A 23,087-nucleotide genomic window follows, 5' to 3' on the forward strand; every position below is an offset into this window, starting at 1 on the left:
AATATTACATAAAAGCAAAAGTTATAATACTGAAAAAATAAAATAGGAATATATATTTGTAAATAAACAGGTAGATAGACAGATTAGATAGATCAAATTTTAGACACAGCAGAAACATTCTCGTCTTGGTATGTCATATAAATTACTCTGTACCCATCGAAATATTTCAGGATAACTCTATTTTGTCAGACAGCTGTAAATTTATTTGTGATTTCCCAATTGTAAAAATGTAACTAACATGAATGTCAGAACTCAACAGTAACATTTTTATATCCATTCAGTGATCAATAAAAAATAAACAACTATTATAAGACATAAGACCTCTATGAATGTTTTCTTCAGGATTGTCATACATTGTAATGTGTAATGCCTTGAAGGATAGAAGTGTTTTTAGAAATCTTGATCCCACCCAGACATTTCATCAGGGGGTATTTCATCATCTGGTGGATAGTTGTCAAAATAGCTGTGATCCGTGGGGCCATCAAGCTGGAAGTGCAAAGTGAAACAGGAATGAATATGACATGTGTTTAAAGATGATGCATTTTTAATACTAAACTTTTTGGTTACAGCCAATTAACCTTGTTTGATGATCTTGATATTTTCTCTTGGGCTTTCTGAAGCTTTGTGAAATCTGCATTCTTACTTCAGTTAAAAGTGTATTATAAATAGAACCCCCTGATTGTATTTTTCTATATATTTGGAAATACAGTGGCACTCATGTCTAACAACAGCAAACATCAAAAATAGGCCACAAATCGAGAACCTGTGTAGAAGATGATCAAAGGATTGAACTTAAAAATTATTTTGAAATATAGCTATTTCTTTGTGTGTTTGTAGGTCCTATTTATTACAAAATAAAGTCATTATTTCTTTTTGTATCCCTATTTTAGAAAACATTGACAAGTAAAACTTTGTGCTTCACCTAAAACTTTACACTATTATGTGTTTTACCTACGTTTCCATGAAAATGAAAAGATTTTCATTAAAATGCAGCAGTATGTGAAATTTATTGTAGTCAACCAGGAAGATACATTTAGGGTGATTATGTTTGTTTGTTTTTTTGTTTTTTATGGATTCTACCATGTCATTATTTAACAAAACTTAAGCCATAGTTGGGAAGTCATGTGTGAAAAGTACACCCTATGACTTTTTATTGTATAGTACTACCTTTAGAAGCAAAACCTTAAAGTAATTGTTTCTTTATAACTCTTACATCATTGTACAATATTGCTTCAGTCCATTTGTTTGCAGGCATTCATTTATGCATCATTCTCTTAAGGTCCTTCAACAGCATTTGTTGGGGTTAGGTCTGGACTTTGACTGGACCTATTGCAACACAGCTTGATTCTTTTCAGCCAATAAATTGTACATATGAGTACTTGGGATCATTGTCTTGGTGCATGACCCAATTTCGGCAAACCTTTAGCTGTTGCACAGATTGTTTCACATTTGATTATAGAATATTTTGGGATACAGAGGAGTTCCTGGTTGATTCAATAGGCCTAATTTACTGAAGCTCTCCAAGGCTGGAGAATATACACTTTCATCAGTGAAGCTGGGTGATACAGAAAACCAGGAATGGAACTGGTCCAGAATTGAAAAGGTTTGTTAACAAACTTTTAAGAAATCCATTCCAGGTTAACTGAATCACCCAACTTTACTGATGAAAGTGTATCCTCTCCAGCCTTGGAGAAGTTTAATAAATCAGGCGCAATGACTGCAAGACAAGCCTAAATCATCACCCCACCATCACCTTTATGCTATACAGTTAGTATGAGTCTGTGCTGATATCCTGGGTTTGTTTTTTGCCACGTGACAATGCGCATTAAATAAATAATGTCATGGTATAATATGTAGTGTTGTTGTTGTTAATCTGAGATTATGTTTACCTAATTTTAGGACCTGCTAAAATGATTTTTTTATGCCCCAATAAGCAAAATCTTAGAATTGAAAGACATGCTTTCTTTTTGTCATGTCTATTACTAAAACTAGTAATATTTTCTGAAAATTCTTTTACAGACTTCTTGTGGTTAATAATTGCAGGTATGAAAGAAAAAAATTAACATTAAAAAGGTTTAATAACAAATAGAAAGTTTTAAATATATTCATTATAAAAGTACAATTTATAAACCATGAAGTCAAGGTACAGTGTCATCCTATTGCTCTATGATTAGAATACTTTACCTCTTTTTTTAAGGGTGACAGAAGACTTCTTGAACTCAGTCCTTCCCAGTTAAAACCATTAAACCACCTACATTAGAAAACAAGCATTAGTTAGTTGGCTGTTAAATGTAGAGCATAGTAAAACATTTTTTGTTTCATGTCCAGTTCTTGAACTTGCTAGCTAAAGGCTTGGTTTTAGGCATCCAAAGCAGTGTCTGGGAATTTGCTGATGACACAATATTATGTAAGCTCATAGCAGGATGTTTTTTCTCTATGAGGGGATCGGGAAGAGCTGCCAAAGCCAACAACATATTGTCATGTATGAAAAGACAAGCAGACTTAGGGGGGAAAAAGGATATTTCCTTTTTTTCTGCAGCCCAGTCTAGGCTTAAATGGACAGTGCAAGTCTCTAGTTTCACAAACAGCCACTGTTTCAAAAGATTGGTACATTACATGCACTGCAAGGAGGTTAAATGCTTTATGAGCTGGAAAAAAAACTTAAAAAGAATAAAAAAGATAAAAAAACTTAAAAAGATAAAAGAATAATTGGCAATAGAGTTCAACATGCCCAAATACTTGTGGTTTCATAAAGCAAATGAGATCCTAACAGTTGTTAAAATGACTGTCCCAATAATATACAGAGAACATCTGTATTAATTTCTACATCCAAACAGGTAGAAGTGCTACAGAAAAATAACTATATCTTGGTAGAAATTGGTTTGCTCAATAGTACTGACTACTATTTTAAAACTGAACTTTAGGTAGTAATAAAACACACACACATGTTGCAGCTCTGTAAAAATGAATACATCAATAAGTGTATTTTAAAAGCAAGCAGGGTAAGAACTTGTATCTGACCTGATAATAGCTTTTTCTAGTACCTGCACAGCCAGAAGTTTAAGTTCCTCATTATGGTTGATTCACTAGAACATTTTTTTTAGATACTTAACATAATTTTCCTTTCCTGTTGTGCTTCATGGCAGCATAGTAGCAGGTAGGCTCTGCCCATTCTCTATCCATTAGAACTATTTTTCTTTTAATGTTTCCTTGAGTAGGGCATTCCCTAACAAGCCCTCTACTAGGTACAAAAGGAGGGGTATAAGGAAAGGGAAATTACTATAAGTACCTAACACCAATTTTATGTTTTCCTGTTGGCTCCATGTCAGCACATTAGTGGGTAATAACTAGAGCACACCGGAGGGAATGCTGGAAAACTTTAATTGGTAGTGGAGACATTCTGGCCAAATTCAAGACTGCCAGTTCATATAGTAATAGGCCATGTACATGTAAAAGGAGAACCATGAAGCTTTGCAGATTGTTTCAGAAGAAACACTGCAGGTAGCTGGCCTGGTAATAGACAGGATTATCATAGAAAAAGCCATAGCTCTTTATAAACACAATAAGCCCTTTGCTCCTAATGCCCAAGATATTGCCTTGAGCATCCACCTGAAGCATGCTTTGTTGTATTCCTCCCCCACAGGGCTATAATAAATATTCTCTGGCAATAAAAAAAGCTGTGTTCGCAAGGTGAGCCTTGAGGGTCGTTCCTATTTCTTGAGAGTTTACTTGGGCGCCATCTTGGTTGAACAAAATTGGTAAAAAACTTGTTGGTTAACATAAAAGGCTGAAGATACTTTGGGGGTACCCTCAACATGAGTAATATCCCCTATCTATGGAAAGGAATGGGAAAGGCGCCTAAGATGTTATTTCCATTACCCTCCTGGCTGAAGTGACAACGACCAGGAATGTTACTTTCAGCAACAGATGCCAGTGATAACAAGAGCATCTGAAGCTAGAAAATCCAAAACTATTTGTGAATCCCATTTAGCGAGGATTGAATAATCCTCGCTAAATGCGAGGATCTCTTTAGCGAAGAGATGAGGAAAAAGTGGTTGACGATCTTGAATACACAGATGCAGCAGCAGCAGAGACCATGGATTTTTTAGACAATACAGTATTATTACTAAAATTCATTCATTCATGAATGAAGGGAACAGATGAAAAGACAAAATGCATCAGCATGTAAGTGCAGGACAATCTAGCTCTCATTCATTGTTGGGTAGCTGTTGTCTGGATAGATATTCTGCTATTGATGAGGCAACCTAGTAATAAGCCATCTGTACCATGTCTTTTACATAGTTTTGCTTTCAGGCCCCCTTCCTGTTTAGGCCAGAAGTTTTATTATGTACTTTCCCAGCCAGCCAATCTGAAGGGACCAGCTGGAACACATTATTTGCTTTAAAGCATGTTGTCATTGTCAGCATTCGACCTCCATATTGTAAAGGACTGCTGGAACTTATGTTGTGGCTCAAATGCCCACAGGTGTCTCCAATGCTAACTAGCAAGGAACATGCCAGAGCAACCAGGATTCCCCTTACTTGTTACTTTAAAAGGCACTCTAGGGGAACCTTCTTTGCAAATGAGAAGTGGAAAAAAGGAATTGACTATCACAATCAAGTGGGAGTTTTCTCTATCATGAGTAGGAGAACGAAAAGAGAAAGAAGGAAAAAGTTAAAAAAAATTGGTCTAATGGCTCACTAGTGTGGAGCCTGGAGCCTGCGGGAAAAGTAGACTATTGGCATAACAAAGTGAATGAACTTAGTAAATAGGGTGAATAATACTGCACTTTTTACAGAACATAAGACCAAATGTAAAATAATGCTATGAAAACATTTTGTTTTTTAACCTGTGTTTCTTAATATCAGCTATTCCATTCTTCAGATTTCCAAGTCTTTCTGCAGGGTTTTGTCTGGAAAATGAAATAAGGAGTACATTAATATACAAAGTGCATAAACATAAGTAAAAACACCAACTCTCACAGGAACGCTGGCATTGAGTTAAGAAAACATAAATCAAACAGGTGCAGTTGGCTGATAGATGCTGCACAGAAGGTCATTGGTATAATAATGAAGAAGGAATAGGACATGACCGTAATTTAGCAGGAATAAAGTTGAAAATCAAATTTAGAAAGTATTATTTCATAGAAAGGAGTCCATACATATGTCAATTTTCTGTCACTGGAAATGATCTTTCACAATTATTTCTAGCTACACTAAAATGAACAAGGACGCACACTGTGCTTTTGGGTTCTATAGAGAGGAGAGCGGGGAGGATGAGCGGAAGACACATTACTGTGTACTCTTCCATAGGAAATGAGGTCTTCCCAGGGGTCACCTCCAGTCGATTTTCCGCATGGTGTCAACCATTGTACACACACTTCATTTTCACCCAAGATGATCACAAGCAATAATCTCAGGAAAAATTATACAGTGCGTAGGTAGCTTACATTATTTACCCATGTTTTGTTTAAAAAGGTAAAACAAAAGCAAAAACAAGAAAAAAAATAAAAAATAAAACAGAGTAGATAGACCATTTATTCTGTTATCCCTCTTCTTTTAATGTTTCTAGTTTTATATCTTAAGCCAAGACATTGCATGGAGTAGGTAAATGTTGAAACACCATTTTTTATATATATATATTACTTTTGCATTTATTGCTGTCTGTGTTTCTGGGGAGCTCTAAAATAATCTTAATAAAGCAAAAAATATATTTAATAAAAAATTGCTAACAGGTAGTTTTTGGTAGAAGAGATTTTCCATGTCTTACACATGGATTGTGCACTAACTGTGACACAGTGCAGTATGTTTAGAAGGCTGAGAATGGGTCCATGTCCCAGGACTATGTAATTCTAGTGTGAATTCATAGTAGTCACATCAGTTAAAATTGCAATGACTGGTCAATGTGAAATACAAAAAGCATGGCAATGGATTGGTGGCTGGGAGCTTCGTTTTTACATTACTGGAAGAGAACAGACCCAGGCAATTCCTTGACTGTCATTGCAAATGCTATCACAGCCCCATGTCATTTCTTACTAAAATCTTGATTTTCTGTTACTAAAAGTTTAGTAAGCACTTTGTAACTACATGTTGTATGTTCTAATAGACAGCATTTTTATGTCATGGAAAAGCAACACACAAAAAATAAAAATCTATGTCATCTAAATTGTCACCCATATTAAATACCTGTTTTCAATTATAGTCTTTGGAATTTCAGTGCCAATATTTGTATATAATGTGTGAATATCTTAAGATACACACCCCTGTCCCTGTAACAAGTGGTGTTTGGGTGTTAGACAACTTTCCATAAACCATTACACTTTTGAATCTTAGACAGCACAGAGGGTTTGTCCCTACTTACTATTTAATGAAGCAGCTGCAGTTGCCTTTTAAATAGCTGTGGTTTTTGACTGTGTTGCTGCCAGACACGTCCACCACTGTATCTGCTCTCAAGTTGACACATAGCAAAGTTGAAACCCTGTCCAACACTTCCAAACAGGAAAGTGTAATTTATTTATATATATTTTAAAACCTAAAACCCTCACTGTTTGTGCTGTTTGGTGTTTGTGGACACAATTGTGTTATCTTATGGACAGTAAACTTCTTCATTAAAGGATTTTGCAGGATATCCTAATGCCAGATATCTGAACTACACTGATTGGTTCACTATTTGTGTTTTATCAGTAATTGAATATTATGATGTACTGAATGAAGTGTTTATTTTATAGCCATTTTTTGCTTTATATTTTCTTTTTTGTTTGTTGTTTTTGCCTCTCTCCTGTGGTAAAAAAGTAAGTTCTTCTAATACTTTTCATTCCTATCTCCTGACTTCATTGGTAGGTCTTCTTCAAGCAGAATAACACTTTGTTGTACTGTCCAATTCCTGCAAGCCCAGTGTACATGTGTTTTATAGAGAGTGTGTCATCATGTAAACTGAGCTTACAGTATTGATCTATGCTCATATTTTGGTAAGTGACCACTAATCTGCCCTGGCGGATGCTGGCAAACACAGTTGTCTTGGAGTTGGAGAATGAAGAGGAAGCAGGCATTACCAGGGCCACTATCAGAATATGTGGGTCCCGTATGACGTAACTTTCCTCAGCTACCCTTCCCCATGGTTAAAAATGTCATGCATGTGATTAAAATAAATTTCTTTTACTCAAGGCCTGGTACAGAAATACCTTGTGTTCTCTTCCTAAAGGTGACCCTGGCCATGACATCACCAGGTCTTACCAAAAAATCTCAGGAAAACTTGTATGTAAAGACTTCTAAATAAAAAATACTGGAAATAGTGGGAAGAGTCCAGTGATGGTGGTGGTGGGTAGGGGTAATGGCTACAGTTCCACTTGAAATGAGATTTGTAGACCCGCCACTAGAAGCAGGGTACTACCTTGTACAACACATTTTATTAACTACTTAAAATCTGTTGAAATAAAGTATCAACCACGTAGGTAGTACATTGTTTTTTTTTGTGTTAGCCCACTTTGTAAGATTTACAGAATAGCAGTAGAGAATTTTAACTTTGCTGAATGATTAAATAATATGTATAGTCAAAATATTTGTTTTCGGATAGAGTTCTCGGAAGTTCTCGATCTAACAGAGTACTGACCAGCAAATAAAACTTGATAGGAGTTTAAATTGTTTTCCATTCTAACCACATTATCCAAATGGCTGGAGATATACTTTAAAGTCTATGCTATGTTCTCTTTATTATTTAGGCACATGCATGCCGGCATTGTGGCAATAATATAAAGGAGTGAAGCCTTTTTTACTTTGCAGGGGAATTTTCACTTTTCAATTTTTTTTTTCGCCTAGTGAAGGAAGTGCAGATTTCTCATATCCAATCACATGCAAGCAAAATCCTGTTTCTTTTACTTCTACAAAAAAACTTTTTTGCAAAATGCATTTTAATTACATTCACTATTGATATTGAAAACTCCCTTGCAAAACAATATAACCAACACCTGGTTTTAGCTGCAGCATCAGATTGTAGTGATTGTCTGATTTGAGGTCTGCGTTAAGCCGTTAAGGACACCACAACTATCAAGACAATCTTTATTGAATATCAAGCTTCAGACCATGTCTCCCAGTGTCATTCAGTGATCTGTCATGCTGGATTATTAAACAACTAAACACTAATCTCTACTATTGTTTATAGCTTATGATACGAAGTGGTATAAAGACACCTGTGAATGAAGGAAAATACACATCCTTTCATTACCATTCTGGAAAGATTATTCACTCAATGGTGTGCAGCCAGTGAGGCAACCAATAAAAATAAATACCTAATCAGAGACACATAAGAACTATGTATCCCAAACATAAAAATGTAATATATAGCAGCTTACAAGTTCTTGGATGTGGTGTTTTTTTCAGGTGTACACTTTTTCACTGTATCTATGGAATGAGCTGGGGTTGTCAAGAAGGCTGGGCCTCATACATTTCTTTCTTTGTTCATTTCTATTGTGGATCAATAGAAGTGGTAGTTTACACAAATAAAAACCAATGCATCTACCATATCTAGAGGATGGTAACTTAATTTTTTTGGAAGGGGGGTACATATTTTTTTAATCCCCTCACTGTGGTTAGTTTTACTTTGGGGCTTTCCAGCAATAGATTCCAAAGGATTAGCATTTGTAGACTCAGACATTTTACCTGCACAGCCGTCGTATCAAATCTTCAGAACGTCTCAATATTTTTCTATGAAAATCCACTTTCTCGATGCCTTGGAGAATTAAATTGTAGATCATCATCTGGTCTGGCCCAGTAAAAGGAGGGCTGGGGAGAAATATGCCAGATATGTTATGTTACACATATTATACATGAAAAATAATCCTCCCAAAGATATATATAATAACAAAAACAGAGCTGTGTTGTTAAGATTTCAACTCAGCTGCAGAAACATGTAAAGAAAACACTTTTTCTCAGTCACCATGGAAAATGAAACTAAACAAAGAAAACTTACAGCTAATATAATGTTTATTGTTGAAAATCTGCACATGGCTTCCCATGAAAACTGTCTTCTACAATGTAATGCAGACCTCTCCAACAAGGAAACCCTCCAAGTTTCCCTATAGAGAGAGATACTAATTAAAGTTATTTCTACCAGTTTTCTGTAGATGGTCATGCCAAATAAATACATGGAAAGCAAATACTATAAAATAAAGATATAGAATGTGTGATTTAAAGCAGCCATGTTGTCATAGTAAAAATATTAAACAAATCCATCCCATAAAAAAAGAAGGTTTGTACTTACCTTGCCAGCAGGTAGTGAGTGGTAAAACATAGCAACCAGCAAAGAAACTATCTAACAGCACCTGACGCTGCCAGAACTCTTTAACACTGTGAAGATTTATTAAGCTACCCACTGAAAAGGTAAGTGTAAACTTTTTCTTATACAGGATGGCTTTTTTTATAGCATTTGGCCACAGTGGCAGGGTTGATTGAGCATGTTAATGTGATTTCATTTATTTCAATAGTTTTAATGTTTTCATTAAAATATTACTCGGTGATGTTAGAGGTTAGAAGGTGCAAACAAGTGCTGTTATTGGGGGGACAACTCTCCCTGTATCCGAGGTGTATTTCTGCACTATCACTGAGGTATAGTCTAGATCAGAGGTTGGCAGACTCTGGCCTTTAGTCCAGATACGGCCTAGCCGGTAGTTTGTTCCGGCCTAACGCCCTCTGTCCAATTCAGTCTAGTCCTGGCCGGCAACCCGCGGCTCCGGAGCCGTGGGTTGCTGGCCAGATCAGCCAGGGGGCGCTTGCCCGGAACAAACTACCGAAGCCCCCGGAGCTCTGGAGCCACATGTGGCTCTTGATCCTTCTCTTTCTATGGTTCCCCTTTTTAATGTGGCCGACATTAACACTTCAGCCGCCAGGGTAAATGGGAACACACCCTGAAGGGAAATCCATCTCCTCCGCAATGCATATGGAGGAGAGGGATTTCCCTTCAAGGGGCATTCTTGCTGGGGGGTGAGGTCATTAGGGTGGGACTCGAGGGAGAGTCCGGCCTAGTGTGCTCCTGCCCATCCCTGAAATGGCCTAGTGGCCACAAAAGTTTGCCTACCTAGATCATCTTTTCTTAGCCTTTTTAACATGGGGAAACCCTTGGAATAACTTTCAGGTTCTCAAAGACAAACATCTGACAATAATTACTATATCCACAGCTTACAATATATTAGTGTGGTATTCAATAGAATAATTGTATTGTACATTACTGAACAATTGGAAGAATCTCATCCTTACAGATAGGCAAAAAGATTATTGGTGTAACTTAAACTGACCTGAGAGGCACAAATTATTCATTGCTTGAGGAACCCTTGACAACCTCTAGAGAAAATCTAGGGTACCCATGGAACACTGGTTAGGAAACACTGCTCGAAATTGTACCCCAAAAAAAAGAATCCACAGAAAAATAACATTCATAAAATTTTAGAATAATCAGAATAACTATTGTATGAGTGCAACAGTTCTTCTAGGGGAACCCTGGTCAAGAATAGTTGCTATAGAGAATAAATGGAAGCATTTAGGAGCATGCAAGACTGCACATCAACAAATTATTAAAAGAATCAGAAATCTAGGGGAACCCTGGTCAAGAATAGTTGCTATAGAGAATAAATGGAAGCATTTAGGGGCATGCAAGACTGCACATCAACAAATTATTAAAAGAATCAGAAAGCTTGTTGACTTTAAGGTTTACATCTACAAAGCAGCTAGCCGCATGGAAAATAGAAGAATAATGACACTACTACCAGGATTTGTTACATAGAGGATACCATTTACGTATTCTTCACTAAGAGTCACAGATATAAAGCAGAATGCATTTTTTTACATCTCAGTTGTATGCATTACAAATTGGGTATTCACTCTGCTCTTGAATTGCTATTGATAGCAATGGGCCTTTTTCTGGTAGTTAATTTATCCAATTGTAACAAAAAGGTGGTTTCTACGCCACAGTTCCCATACTCTAATTGGTTAATTCAATGAATGATTTTAATAAAAGTTGAGCATCCAATAGATCCAATATGGATCTATAATCTTTCATGTTTTTCTACAGGTTACAGGTATAAGGTTCCTTACATCATATTATAAAATAAACTTTTCGACAATAGGTGGCAGTTTAGAATATGATGATAATTGGCACCTCATTAAAAAAGTATTACAAAGCACGTACAAAATATTCATTTATTAGGTCTTCTATTTTTTTAAAATAGAATCATTTTTTTAAAAAAAATCATTTTGATACTCTAGTGACACCCACAGGCTATATTTGATAATAAAAGCCTCGATTTAAAAAGAATTACACAAGGATAATATGTTTATTTTCAGCCATGTGACTGTAGTTTTCATATTGTAATGGACACTTGCAGTATACTTGAGTTTTGACAGTTTTCCTGGGTGGTAAGAAAAGGTCATTTTTTTCTTTTTTACTATGTTTTACTTTCAACTACTTAACCATCCTGTCTCTTCCACATGGCCACTCCTGATTCCCGATGCCTGTTCAGCAGCTGCTGCCACTTCCAGCTTTCCCTGTGTCCTTTGTCCTTCCACAGACCCTGTACAGTCACTTTGGAACAATCACACTCATCGGATAGGACAGGCACACACACGAGCAGCCAGGTCTGCCTGCTCTTACACTAGCCAATGTGCCACCTCCATCTCTATCCTGGACCTGTCTCCCCTGCCCCTTGCCAATACTGTCAACCCATTGCCCATGATAATGTAAGATGGCTTAGTTGAATTTTCTTCCGATGAATTCTTCTTGTTCTTGTAATCTCACTTTGGACTTTTTATTACATGCAAGTTAGCCCAACCTTTGTCTGACTCCTGACTTTGAACTCTCTTGACCCGCCAAGCCCTCTTCCTGGAAGCTACCACATGCAAAGATTCTGAGTGATTTTTAATATATCATCTAACCCATACTGGACCATGCTTTGCGCTATATTTAATGGAATGTGCTGGTTTAGGCCTATGGAGCTGACCTTTGCCAGTTTGCCCTTTTTCTGCCCATTCATCATCTAAAATACAGTCCTGGGGGCTAATGTGGCAACTGCACAGCATTTAATGTATGTTGCTACTTAGCCCCTGAGCTAGGCCAAAGCTTGGACACAAGAAACAGTCTTCTTTAGAGAGGATAGAATCTTATTAATGACTTCCTGTTAACAGGTGAAGTTAAGCAATTGCCCAAGAATTCCATGACCCCTGACACAATAATTGGCTTCATTATTTGAGTTTAAAAGGGGGGCAATTCCAGCTATAATGGTCTACCCATTCCAGCATGATGTTTTTAGTCTACGGTTGAACATGAACCACATATGAAAACTTGCACTGTGCATTTATTTTTAGGGTAACTTGTTAGAATTTGTTGGATCAAAATTGATTATTTTGATAATGACAATGGGCATTAAACGTATGCTATTAATAAATAATAAAATACTATTATAAAATATATGTGTGTATATATACTGTATATTTGCATTTTTACGATTTTCAGATTGGAATATGCTTAAAATTATAACTGCTGGTGAACCATGACACATGCTCTGCACTTCTGCTTTCCATATGTGTGAACTGGTTGATCCAGAGAGACTACAGTTTGCTTCATTCTAGCTGTGAATCTCTGCTTCCAATTAATGTAATGGGTAAATCATCAAGCTATTGTATAAAGGGAAAATATATTTCTCTTTATCCTGTCATCTTAATGGATACAATAGGCCCTTTTATCATTCCCTATCCTGTGCACAACTTCTGTAAAATTCTTTGTAACTGGTCAGGCGTCATGCTGAAAGTAGTAAGCCATGTGTTTTCACCAATGCCATTTAAATTTACCTCAAATGACCTTAATTATACTCTAATGAATTATACTAAGCATATGGTCCTGTGTCCCTTACAAGATGGAAAGTTAAACAAGATGCAGTAATACACTTGAAAACACAGTATTGGTAAAGTTAGATATATTGATATATAAAATAATGAAGTAAAGTAATAATAGTTACTATACAACTCACCTTCCTGTAAGCAGTTCATACAATAATATGCCAAGTGACCAGAAATCGACACTGAAGCTGTGGCCTCTATTTAAAATAACTTCTGGAGCAACATATTCTGGTGTCCCACAGAACGTCCATGTTTTTTGGCCAGGAAAGAGCTTCTTAGCGAATCCAAAATCAACCTAAGGCGTGAAATATATACAGCAAGTGTTCTGAATTAGCCTTTCTTGTCTTTTATCAGGAATTCCTGTAAACCATCTGGCTTACTGAGGATAAAAACTAGATTAGTGCACTGTGTGAGATTTCAAAGGATAGCTGCATGATGTCTACATACTATCTTAACAAATTCTGCTGTTCTCTAAGCATAATTCACGTTACAGTGCAAGCCACATGCTGTGCTACATTGTTACTTACATGTGTCATATTTAAACAGTGTTTCTTAAAGAATGTCTTCGTATTCAAAGGAATTCATATATAAATTCCCCTGTCTTCAACCTCTGTAGGAGAAATGCATATTCTATGCAGGTACTGTACTACTTACTGTGCTAAGGTAGAATGGGGACAAAAGACCTAAAGCAGAATTGCAGTAAAAATATTTGTCTACCTAATTTATCCCTACCCCATCCAAAATTGCTAACAGTAATGAAACGTAATCTTTCTGCAGATTGAGAAATCTCACAATAATGTAATTTAAACATCTCATGGAATCTTGGAAAAGACAGTGATCACAAATTTAATGAGAATACACTTTTCATCATACAAGAGTACATTTTTGCAAGATTTGGGATTTACAGCTTTCCTAGGATCCTATAAGAAGGCTGCGTAATGCCATTCTTACATAGACATTCTCACCTTAAGCCATGTACAGATGCTAGACGATTATGGCCTAAGACAAACAATCATGATGTGCAAAAATCTAGCATGTGTAAAGTGGTCACATAATATCATTTAGTGTTGTGTCATGGCTTATATTTGTTGATTTGAAATTGTCTGTTCAACTCTTGCTTAACAATATTTGCCATTACGGTTCCAGTAAGAGTCGGGAGATGTCCTGTGGAATTGTATCTAGCAGTAGAAGTATATTTTAGGCACTGAGACTGTTCCTGTCATTGTCAAGGTTTTAAGGGCGATAAATAATTTGTTCCTGGTTACATAACCGCCTATAAAAGGCATTAGATTGTATAAATGAATTTATGGAGCAGTAGCAAACTTTCTGATAGGAAAGTCCTCAAATAATGGTCCAACAAAAAAATGTTTTTTTGTGTTTTTTGTGTTTTTGTATTTTGGTGATCCAGCAACCCTCTCTTTATCAAAGCTTGTAAATACCTTGGTAGTAATACTGAAAAGACTGTAAAGAGTGATCTGAGAGCAGCCCCAGTCATTGTGCTTTGAAGGTGCAATACATTTTTTATTATTTACATTTATCTAAATATAAAGATCCAGCACTTTATGAATTTTATGCCAGATTTACTTATCATTCATGGTAGGAAGTACCCCTAAAATTAATAGACTGAGGGGGCGATGAGCACCTCCTTGGCTGAACAGCCCCTGAGCATCTGGCACCATTACCCTGAGAAGCAATTCTTTGTTTTTTTGTGAATTCTCTTAGAGCATTTTCGCTTTTACTGGATGACACCTGGGTTGGTGTCAACATAGCAGGGCAAGTGCAAACACATACTCCCTATGTCTGGTGTGCCAGAATTTTAACTTATGGTAGGGCATAGTGACTTTATAGGGAATAGTTCAAATTATTATGTATAATAAATAATAAAATATAGATAACTACACATATGAACACAAACTGTTGTATTTAAGACTTTTTTTCTTCGCGTAACAGATGTTGCTAAATGTCAGGGGTGTAAATTTTGCTAGATGGATCGTGGGTACATTTTCAACAAATTGGGCTTGATGTAAATGATGAATGTTTGCCAGAGAATTTTGGTTGAATGTCTGTTGGGTGAAATGCCCTTTAAATCTTTAAAAAAATGACATCTAACTACAGAAATATCTGAAATAAGCATTTCAAAATAATGTTCTGGAATTACAAAAATGTTATACTATTTAAATCATCTCTAAATATTTGTTCATTATCAAATGTGAATCGAACTGTGGAGAATAGAAACTTACCAGTTTTACATAGCCTTCAGAGTCTAGAAGTAAATTTTCTGGTTTGAGATCTCGGTACATGACACCTATACGATGCAGATACTCAAAAGCCTCAGTAACACATCCAATGCAAAATTTAGCAGTCGTCTCATCGAAGCTGCCTCTGGGAAAAAAGTCAACATTTTCATTCAAGTGTTTTCATTTTTAATCATCATTTTGACATTACACATGTGCCACATGAAGTGTTTAAACATTTCAGTTTCAAGTGCCCACACAGTAATTATGCCAAATGTAATTTTCAGCTAGATCCAAGAAATGATTAATTTAATCCACAAATTAAACGAAATTAAAAATTAAAAGGCCTTTGATCATTTCCAAGTACTTTACTTCTTGTAAATGTCACTTAAGGCCTCATATGGATTTTTTGACAACTGAAAGGCAAATTTTGTGAAACGGTGTTTTACTAACGGTGTTGTTTTTGCTTGTGTTGTACTTTTTAGGTTTTTATATTTTCTCTAACAATCAATGCAAATATTCTATTAAAACAGAAAATGTAGGTATGAATAATTTTATTATTTTCAGATAATGTTTCATTGTTTCTTTAAAGCATATTCCTGCAATTTGTGCACATTTTTATTGCACCTATATAACAAAGGAGACAAAATCAACTAAAAGCAGCCAAAATACAGCATTTAGCACTTTTATATGTAAAAGTGCTCATTTTACATGTAAAGAAAATAGCACAAAAACCTAAAAAATAATTCAGTCTTTACCTATCTCTTAAAAGACTCCAAAGTTCTCCCCCAAGACAAGCTTCAAGCAGGAGATACACATATTTTGAATCTTTAAATGTTCGGTATAATCTGAAAATAGACATTTTATCATAAAAAGCTTTACATTATAAACGTGTTTAGCACCATGCAACCTAAGAAGCAAAAAAACAAGTATGGAAAGATTCCACTATGGTTTGTCTTTTATTAAAGGGGTGATGAGGGTTTCAAAGTAACTCGGTCAGCTGGGAAACAAAGTGATTAGCAATGTAATTCCCCTATTTGTACCTAATTACAACAACATAGCATGATAGCTGAAAGCGTATAAAGAAATATATATAATATAATGTATAAAGGGGAAGAAATGAAATGAAATCTATTTGAAATTAAGGATGGATTTCTGATACATGCAGTCTATAAGTATGTTCATAAAAATGCACAAGCAGTAAAGTATGCATGGATTATACTATTGCATGGTGGGAATTGATGAATCTAACAGGATGAAAACCTTGGTACTGGCGGATTTAATATATTATTATCAAGAATTCCATCAGAAATTAATTATTAATTATTTTTAATTCATATTTTTTTTATTATTAATTATTTACAAGCAGAATATTAATAATATTAACTAATATTTATATAGTGCCAACATATTACACAATGTTTTAATAAGTCCATTGTCATATTAGTAACTGTCCCTCAAAGAGGCTCACAATTCAATAACCTTACCATCGTCATATGTCATTAATACAAAATACAGTTTTTGGGGGAAATTTAATTTATACTAAATGCATGCTTTTGGGGTATGGGAGGAAATCAGAGTACCAAGAGGAAACCCACACAGATGCGTGCAGCTAGTATCCTAGTCGAGATTCAAACCTGTGAACTAGTACTGCAAAGGCAAAGTGCTAACCACTGAGCAAACCATGCTGCTATTAAACATTTGGGGAATATTCTAAAGGCATAGTTTTCCTACCCTTTTGTAAAGTAATTACTTTTGGACCTTGGAAGCTAAGCACAAAATAATTAAAACTACAGTATAGTCTATTCATAAAAGTTATAAAAAGCATACTTTACTGTAATATTCAATTAAAAGCATTCAATAAGTAATGATTATACATACTTCACTATGAATGGAGAATTAGCTTCCTCTAGAATATTCTTTTCAGAGTGGATGTGTTCTTGTTGCCTGTTATCCACAATATGCCTCTTCTTAATGCATTTCATAGCAAATGCTAAGTTTTCATCTTTTACTTTTACCTGCAAAGGTGGGAATTTACTAGTAATTCATGCAAAGGTTCTGTTATGTCACAATTTGTCCCTAGTCTTAGTTACCATAATGGTAACACACTATGAGTAAAACATAATTGAAAATCAATATTTGCATATTTCCTCTGGAATTTATAGAAAAATTGTAGAGGAATCAGGAACTGCCAAGGCTGCTAGTTGCCTGGCTCATCTCTGCATGTACAGGATGGCATTGTGCAGTGGCACATACACTCTACTGCACTTGCAGATATTATTTAGTTCCATTGTAGACTTAATCCTTATATACACAGTACGGATAATATAAATACTTTTTTATTTGGAGTAAGTTGTATATGTCAGATACTCTGTGATGGTAAAGCTCTGTATATTAGTGTGGTGGTCAGTGGGAAGAATTTCACCCTTATAGACAGCCAAAAAGGTCATTGGTGTCACCTGAACTGACCTCAGAGGCACAAACTGCTCATTGCTTAAAAAAAACTCCTAGCATCCTCTGAAGGGATGTTACCCTAGCTGAGAAACATAGATAAAGATGTTAGGTTTTAGTCCCATCGGCTAAGTGTTCATGATCATCTGTGTAGAAATCTAGGGGAAATATTGTAGCCAAAACAATCATTTCCCTTCCACTCTCCATAGGCTCTCCAAGAGAGCAGGCTAATAGGCAGTACTGTGCTCATAGGTTTCTACTGTCACCCACAATAATTATTTACAATGGTTTGGAGTAAAAATTATTGGGTGTTTGTGAGATTAAAGAAAAACTAAACTCAAAAAACAAAAAGGTAAATTCAATGGTATAAGAGCATGACACGCCTCTGTGAATTTGTAAATCTCAAATTTAATGTGTCACATTTACACATTTGTATTACTAATGATCTAACAGTTTTAAGAACAAAATTCCTTACTAGCTCCACTCGTCCGAACCCACCAACACCCAATGTGGTGATAATCTCTAGGTCATTAAATGGTGATGAAGTGGAAAATTTTAAAACTTTTTCCTTCATGTGTATCATTTCCAGTGACAATACTTTGTCAAGTTGTCCTTCTGTGGACTTCCTAAAGAAATAATAAAAAAATATTATACATATGTTAGAATGACACATTTACAAAGTATTACTTTTTTTCAGTTTTCCTTTTTTAATGGTACATGTATAGAAAAGGGTGTGTAGGGAGCATTTCTTGAGCCTGTACATAACACAATACAATGGTATTGCCTTATGTTCAGGCTCAAGAAATACCCTAGCTGGTACTTCTTTCTGAGGTATTGTTACCTCTTGTAAAATACCCCAAAAAGGATATTTGGCAAATGTTTTCAATCCTGGACCAGATCTATTTAAGATTTGATAGATCACCATGGTTCATGGTTCATCTATGCCAGTCTATCTTCTCCAGTGTTGGAAAGCTTTGATAAAGCATGTCTAATACAAGCTTATGCAGTCAGATTTGTTAAGAGCACACCTCTTTTTTTTTTTTTGCTCTGCAATTCCAAAAAACTTGTCTGCACTCAATACACTCTTTGAAGTTAATATGCGAATGCTTAACTATTACATCTACCTGTAAGGAAATGTTGATCCCCCCAATTAGTTTAGGCGATTAGTGGTTTCCAGCAAAGGGTACTGTTTATACTACAGCATACAAAGGCATTTGAGATATCTGTGCATTCAACCGTGTGGCAACAATTTGGAGAGGGCCCTCTTGGGTCTATTGTGCCTGAGATCCTGTGCACAAACCCAATTCCATAAAGACTATTTTTTTTACCCAAGTTTGGTTGAAATGAACTTGAGTGACCTGCAAAAATGCCAAATAGACACAATTTCCTATAGACTTACATACTTCAAACTCTCATGGAAACCTGAACTTTTCAAAAACATTGATGGCACAAAGGGTTATACAGGTGTATACAGGTGCTCATTCATGAACTGCTGACTGGTATTTAAAGTTTAATGTTAGAATTTACGGTTGCTTATGACAATAGACAACTTTTTATTGATTACTTTACATTTTACATCATCTCTGATATTTAGTCTGCATAACATATGCAGGTACAAACAGTGCCAACTGCACCAGCTAGCATGCAAGTAAACAATAGAAAGTGTGGCAGGAGAATACAAGAACAATTGAAGGTAATTTTTTTAGTAAACCGAATGATTTATTAAATCATACTTCAAATTAAAATTGTATTACTTTAAGATGTTAAACACATTTATCCAAAGGTCATGGTAATTTGTGTTTCATACAAAACAGCTAACCTGATACATGTTTATATGGTAAAAATTATTGTTTTGCCTTACTTAGCATGTCTTCTTTCATCATCAAGGGTCAAGTTGGCCACGTAGCCTTCAAGGTACTTTTGCAGTTCAGCATATGTTCCAACCGTCTGATTGAATGTCCTAAAATAATGCAGTGTTAAAACATTATAGCCAGAAAAAGCATATTGTTACATTTTCTTTGCTGATTCAGTTTATATACAATCTTAAAATAAACCAGTGCCTCGCACATTTCATGGAAGGTTCACCTAACTGCTGTCTTTTACTATCACCTATTTACTTTTCTTTTGTTACCTCGATACACCATTTGGCCCTCGGTGCAAAAATGTTCAGAGCATCGTCTTGCTTCCATGTGGCCACACCTAACCAAGCATCAAGCACCTGTACAAGCAGCAGAACTTTAACCTGGAGTGAGTTTCATGTTGTTCCATATCTAGATATTTACTTGGCTCCTAACAACTAAAATGTGTAATGAGAGAAATGTTGAATATATGCTGCTAGGGAAAAAGGCATTTTGTGCAAAAAAAGGCATTATAAGTGCGTGTTTACTTAAACTGAAGAGTTTTTGTTTTATAAAACTGAAGAGTTTTTCCCCAAACATAGAGAAAGCAATAGATATAGGTTAAGGAATCACATTGATACAGTATATTGAAACAGGGGCTTTGAAGGTCAAAACCATGACATGTCCCAGAGAAATTCTGCCAAATCCCAGATATCTTTGTCTTTTGACAGCATGAGCATTTACAACTGGGGATGACCCAACCAGATCAAATGATCATAGCTTTACACAAAGCTCATCTTAGTTCACAACTTCACAAAACCAAGTCAAGACTTAATAAAAGGACATTTAAATAAGAAAAAAGTTTGCAAATAAAAATAAACTACAATTCTACAATGTTAGAGCTGAACACTGTTTACATGCAAATTTAAAGTTTTAATTTTTCTAAACAATTAGATTTTTTTTTGTTTTTTTAAAGAAGGTTTTCCAAATTTGAAGCTTGTTCTGCATCATCTCCTGCCATATGTGCTTTTTTGGTTTTATAATCTAAACTGTCTAATTATAATCTTTCCTATAACATAAATAGGATACAGCATAAATGAACCACACCATACATCTGTTATAGCTGTTTGTAGACAGAAATTATCGAAGAAGAAAAATGAGTACTTACACTCGATCCATGACTAAACATTCAACTCCATCATCATCATCTGCAACAATGTTAGCTGATCTGACATCATCACTACACGCAAAAGAGGAAACAGATTTCTCAGATTTTTCATTTTTATATGGTGTTATTTAAGGAAGAAATTTTTTTTTAACTGTGCTCACTGAGGGATGGCACTACCACTACTGACTCTTTGTACTAAACACCAATTAATCATTGCTCAATGATAACCCCATCTAATAACAACATACATATAAGGCATATTGATGAAATCACTATGGCATTTCTTTAAAATACATGTGGATCCACTAACGGTAAAAGTAGAAACTGAAGGCCATCAAAGGTTTAATTTTGTCATCTCAGTTTTACAAATGAGCTGCCTAATATAGACGTGACAACATGGGATAAGATAAGGAGTGTGTTCATCCCACATAGAAAAACAAAGTAATATGGTTATAGACTTGCAGATCATTTAGGAAATTGTTCAGACTGAGATAACATATAATGGTATAGCCACAAAGTTTTAATTTTTGCATACAGAAAGGACAGGTTAGTAATTGGTATTTTTATATTTTACTGATGTTAAGCGTTAAACAAAGTTTTAAAAAAGTTGCAATTCACTCACCTAATAAGAGCCTTTTCACCAAAGTAATCTCCTATTTCCAACAAATTAATTAATTGGGGTTCATCACAACCTTCGGTAGTTTGTGTAACCTTTACCTGCAGTAAACATATATGGATGAAATAACTAATACTAGAATTATAACAATGTTTGAGGTATAAGATACCAATGGATGAATCAAATAAACATACCAAAAAAGTCAAACTACTTACTGGCAAAATGTAATTTAATTTAATTGTAATTTATTAATTTAATAAATATATTATACCATCTTAATACCACTTTTCATTTAATCTACATTACTTCACATGTTTAATGGAAAATGAAAATGGGTGTCTAATTGGCAATAAATGCACAATGGATCCACATAATAATATATAATAATAGTAACTATATTTATTTATTTATTTTATTTTTTGCAGTTTTTAGTTTTTTAAGGGATCTACCTGTTTTAAGAAAATAAAGAAGCTTGAATTACCATTTTTGTGGGATAGACTGACTATTCAAGTATAGTATGTATATATAATGTATAGTCTGTGTGTCATTTTTGTCCAAAGCACCTATGCTTCATAAAAGAACCTTAAATCTATATAACTCTAAAAAGGAGTGTATTTAGGTTTTAAAAAGCATAGAATTATGTATAGTGCGAGCATTAAAGTGCGTACAGCAATAAGGTGATAAAGCCTGTCAGATTAAAAATCAATAACATTTTAGTCATTTCTGGTAATCTCAGACAATTACAATAATCATGCTTGGCAGAGATCTGGTCAATGCTTAGATCAGTCCTACTCAACCTTTTTACCTCTTGAGAACCCTTGAAATTATTTTTAAGTCTCAGGGAAGCCTTACTAAAACTAACTTTTGTGGGTGTCAATTGGAAAAAAGCTTCTTAAAGTTGTCACTAGTAGAACAAATGCCCCATTTACAGTGGTAGGTGGCTAAAATACTATCTTTATATACACCTAAAACAATAGTCATGAAGCTGACTCTACAAATTAATGCTGGCCCAAGAACTATGCAGGCAAAATCAAATCAAGTAACCTCTGGAGGAACTCTGCTTGAGAATGGTTGGCTTAGACCATAACTTGATGGAGCACAAGCATCAAAGGTAATATGTTTGATTTGGTAATGATGACATGTGTCTTAGTTTTTATTTTTGTACCAGCAAGCACAAGATAATCTTGACTGCACAACCTATAAGTCACTGACATAGACCAAGCATGCAAGCAGTGAATTCAGTAAGGCATCTTATGAATAAGCACTTCAGTGTGAAGCATGTCATGTCACGAAAGATGTCATACTGTCACGTTAGACTGTTTGAAAAGTTTCATCTTTTGCACTTCACGTGTGAATAGACAACAGACCAGCCACATCTGGAAGCATCACAGTCAGCTTCTACGTATAGTTGGCTCCCTAGATTTAGATTAGGCTATATGTGGATCAGTACAGATTCCAAATATTTACCCACACTTGCCTCATTAAACAATTACAAGGGACATTAAAATGGACAATATATAAACAAATAAACAGATGGGATAATGATGTCTACATAGTGAATTACTTCATATAAAATTATCACAAAAGTCAGAAAGTGCTTCACAAATCATGGCATTTTCTTACATTGAGTTAACATTTGACATTGAGTTGAGTTAACATTTAGATAATTTAGAGTTCAGCCATCTTATGGTATACAGGAAGTGAGTTACATTTTATGATATATTTATACATATATTTTTTCTGCCCTTTAATTTTATTATATATTTTATGTTTCGTGCCTTCCACTGTTGCCAGGTTTTTGTCACCATTGTATAAATAGTAATTAACTATTCTATAGTGGATTTAATTGTTCAATTTTGTGTGATCAGGAAAATCAGATATAGCAGAGCTGAACTCCGTCCA

At 35.1% G+C, this 23,087-nt stretch overlaps 1 protein-coding gene across 1 annotated transcript; it reads right to left on the reverse strand.

Annotated features, from left to right (window-relative positions):
- Positions 1 to 360: 360 nt before the first annotated feature.
- On the reverse strand, positions 361 to 21,251 carry PRKG2 (protein kinase cGMP-dependent 2). The gene is made up of 12 exons (XM_072405300.1): positions 21,192 to 21,251; positions 20,570 to 20,641; positions 19,425 to 19,523; positions 18,039 to 18,189; positions 16,994 to 17,130; positions 15,871 to 15,960; positions 15,119 to 15,260; positions 13,010 to 13,173; positions 8,655 to 8,777; positions 4,850 to 4,912; positions 2,185 to 2,251; positions 361 to 486 (listed from the first exon to the last, which is right to left on the reverse strand). The coding sequence occupies exons 2-12, from the start codon at positions 20,578 to 20,580 to the stop codon at positions 391 to 393; spliced, it is 1,143 nt and encodes a 380-aa protein (XP_072261401.1). The 5' UTR covers positions 20,581 to 20,641; positions 21,192 to 21,251; the 3' UTR covers positions 361 to 390.
- Positions 21,252 to 23,087: the final 1,836 nt, after the last annotated feature.

Source organism: Pyxicephalus adspersus, chromosome 3 (genome assembly GCF_032062135.1).
Source record: "Pyxicephalus adspersus chromosome 3, UCB_Pads_2.0, whole genome shotgun sequence".
NCBI classification, from domain to species: domain Eukaryota; kingdom Metazoa; phylum Chordata; class Amphibia; order Anura; family Pyxicephalidae; genus Pyxicephalus; species Pyxicephalus adspersus.

Excerpts from the sequence above, each read along its gene's own strand:
- PRKG2 (XM_072405300.1), bottom strand. Across the intron at positions 13,174-15,118 it reads CTGAAGGCTATGTAAAACTG|GTTGATTTTGGATTCGCTAA; the intron begins GTAAGTTTCTAT and ends TTCACGCCTTAG. Across the intron at positions 8,778-13,009 it reads TATGAACTGCTTACAGGAAG|CCCTCCTTTTACTGGGCCAG; the intron begins GTGAGTTGTATA and ends ATTTCTCCCCAG.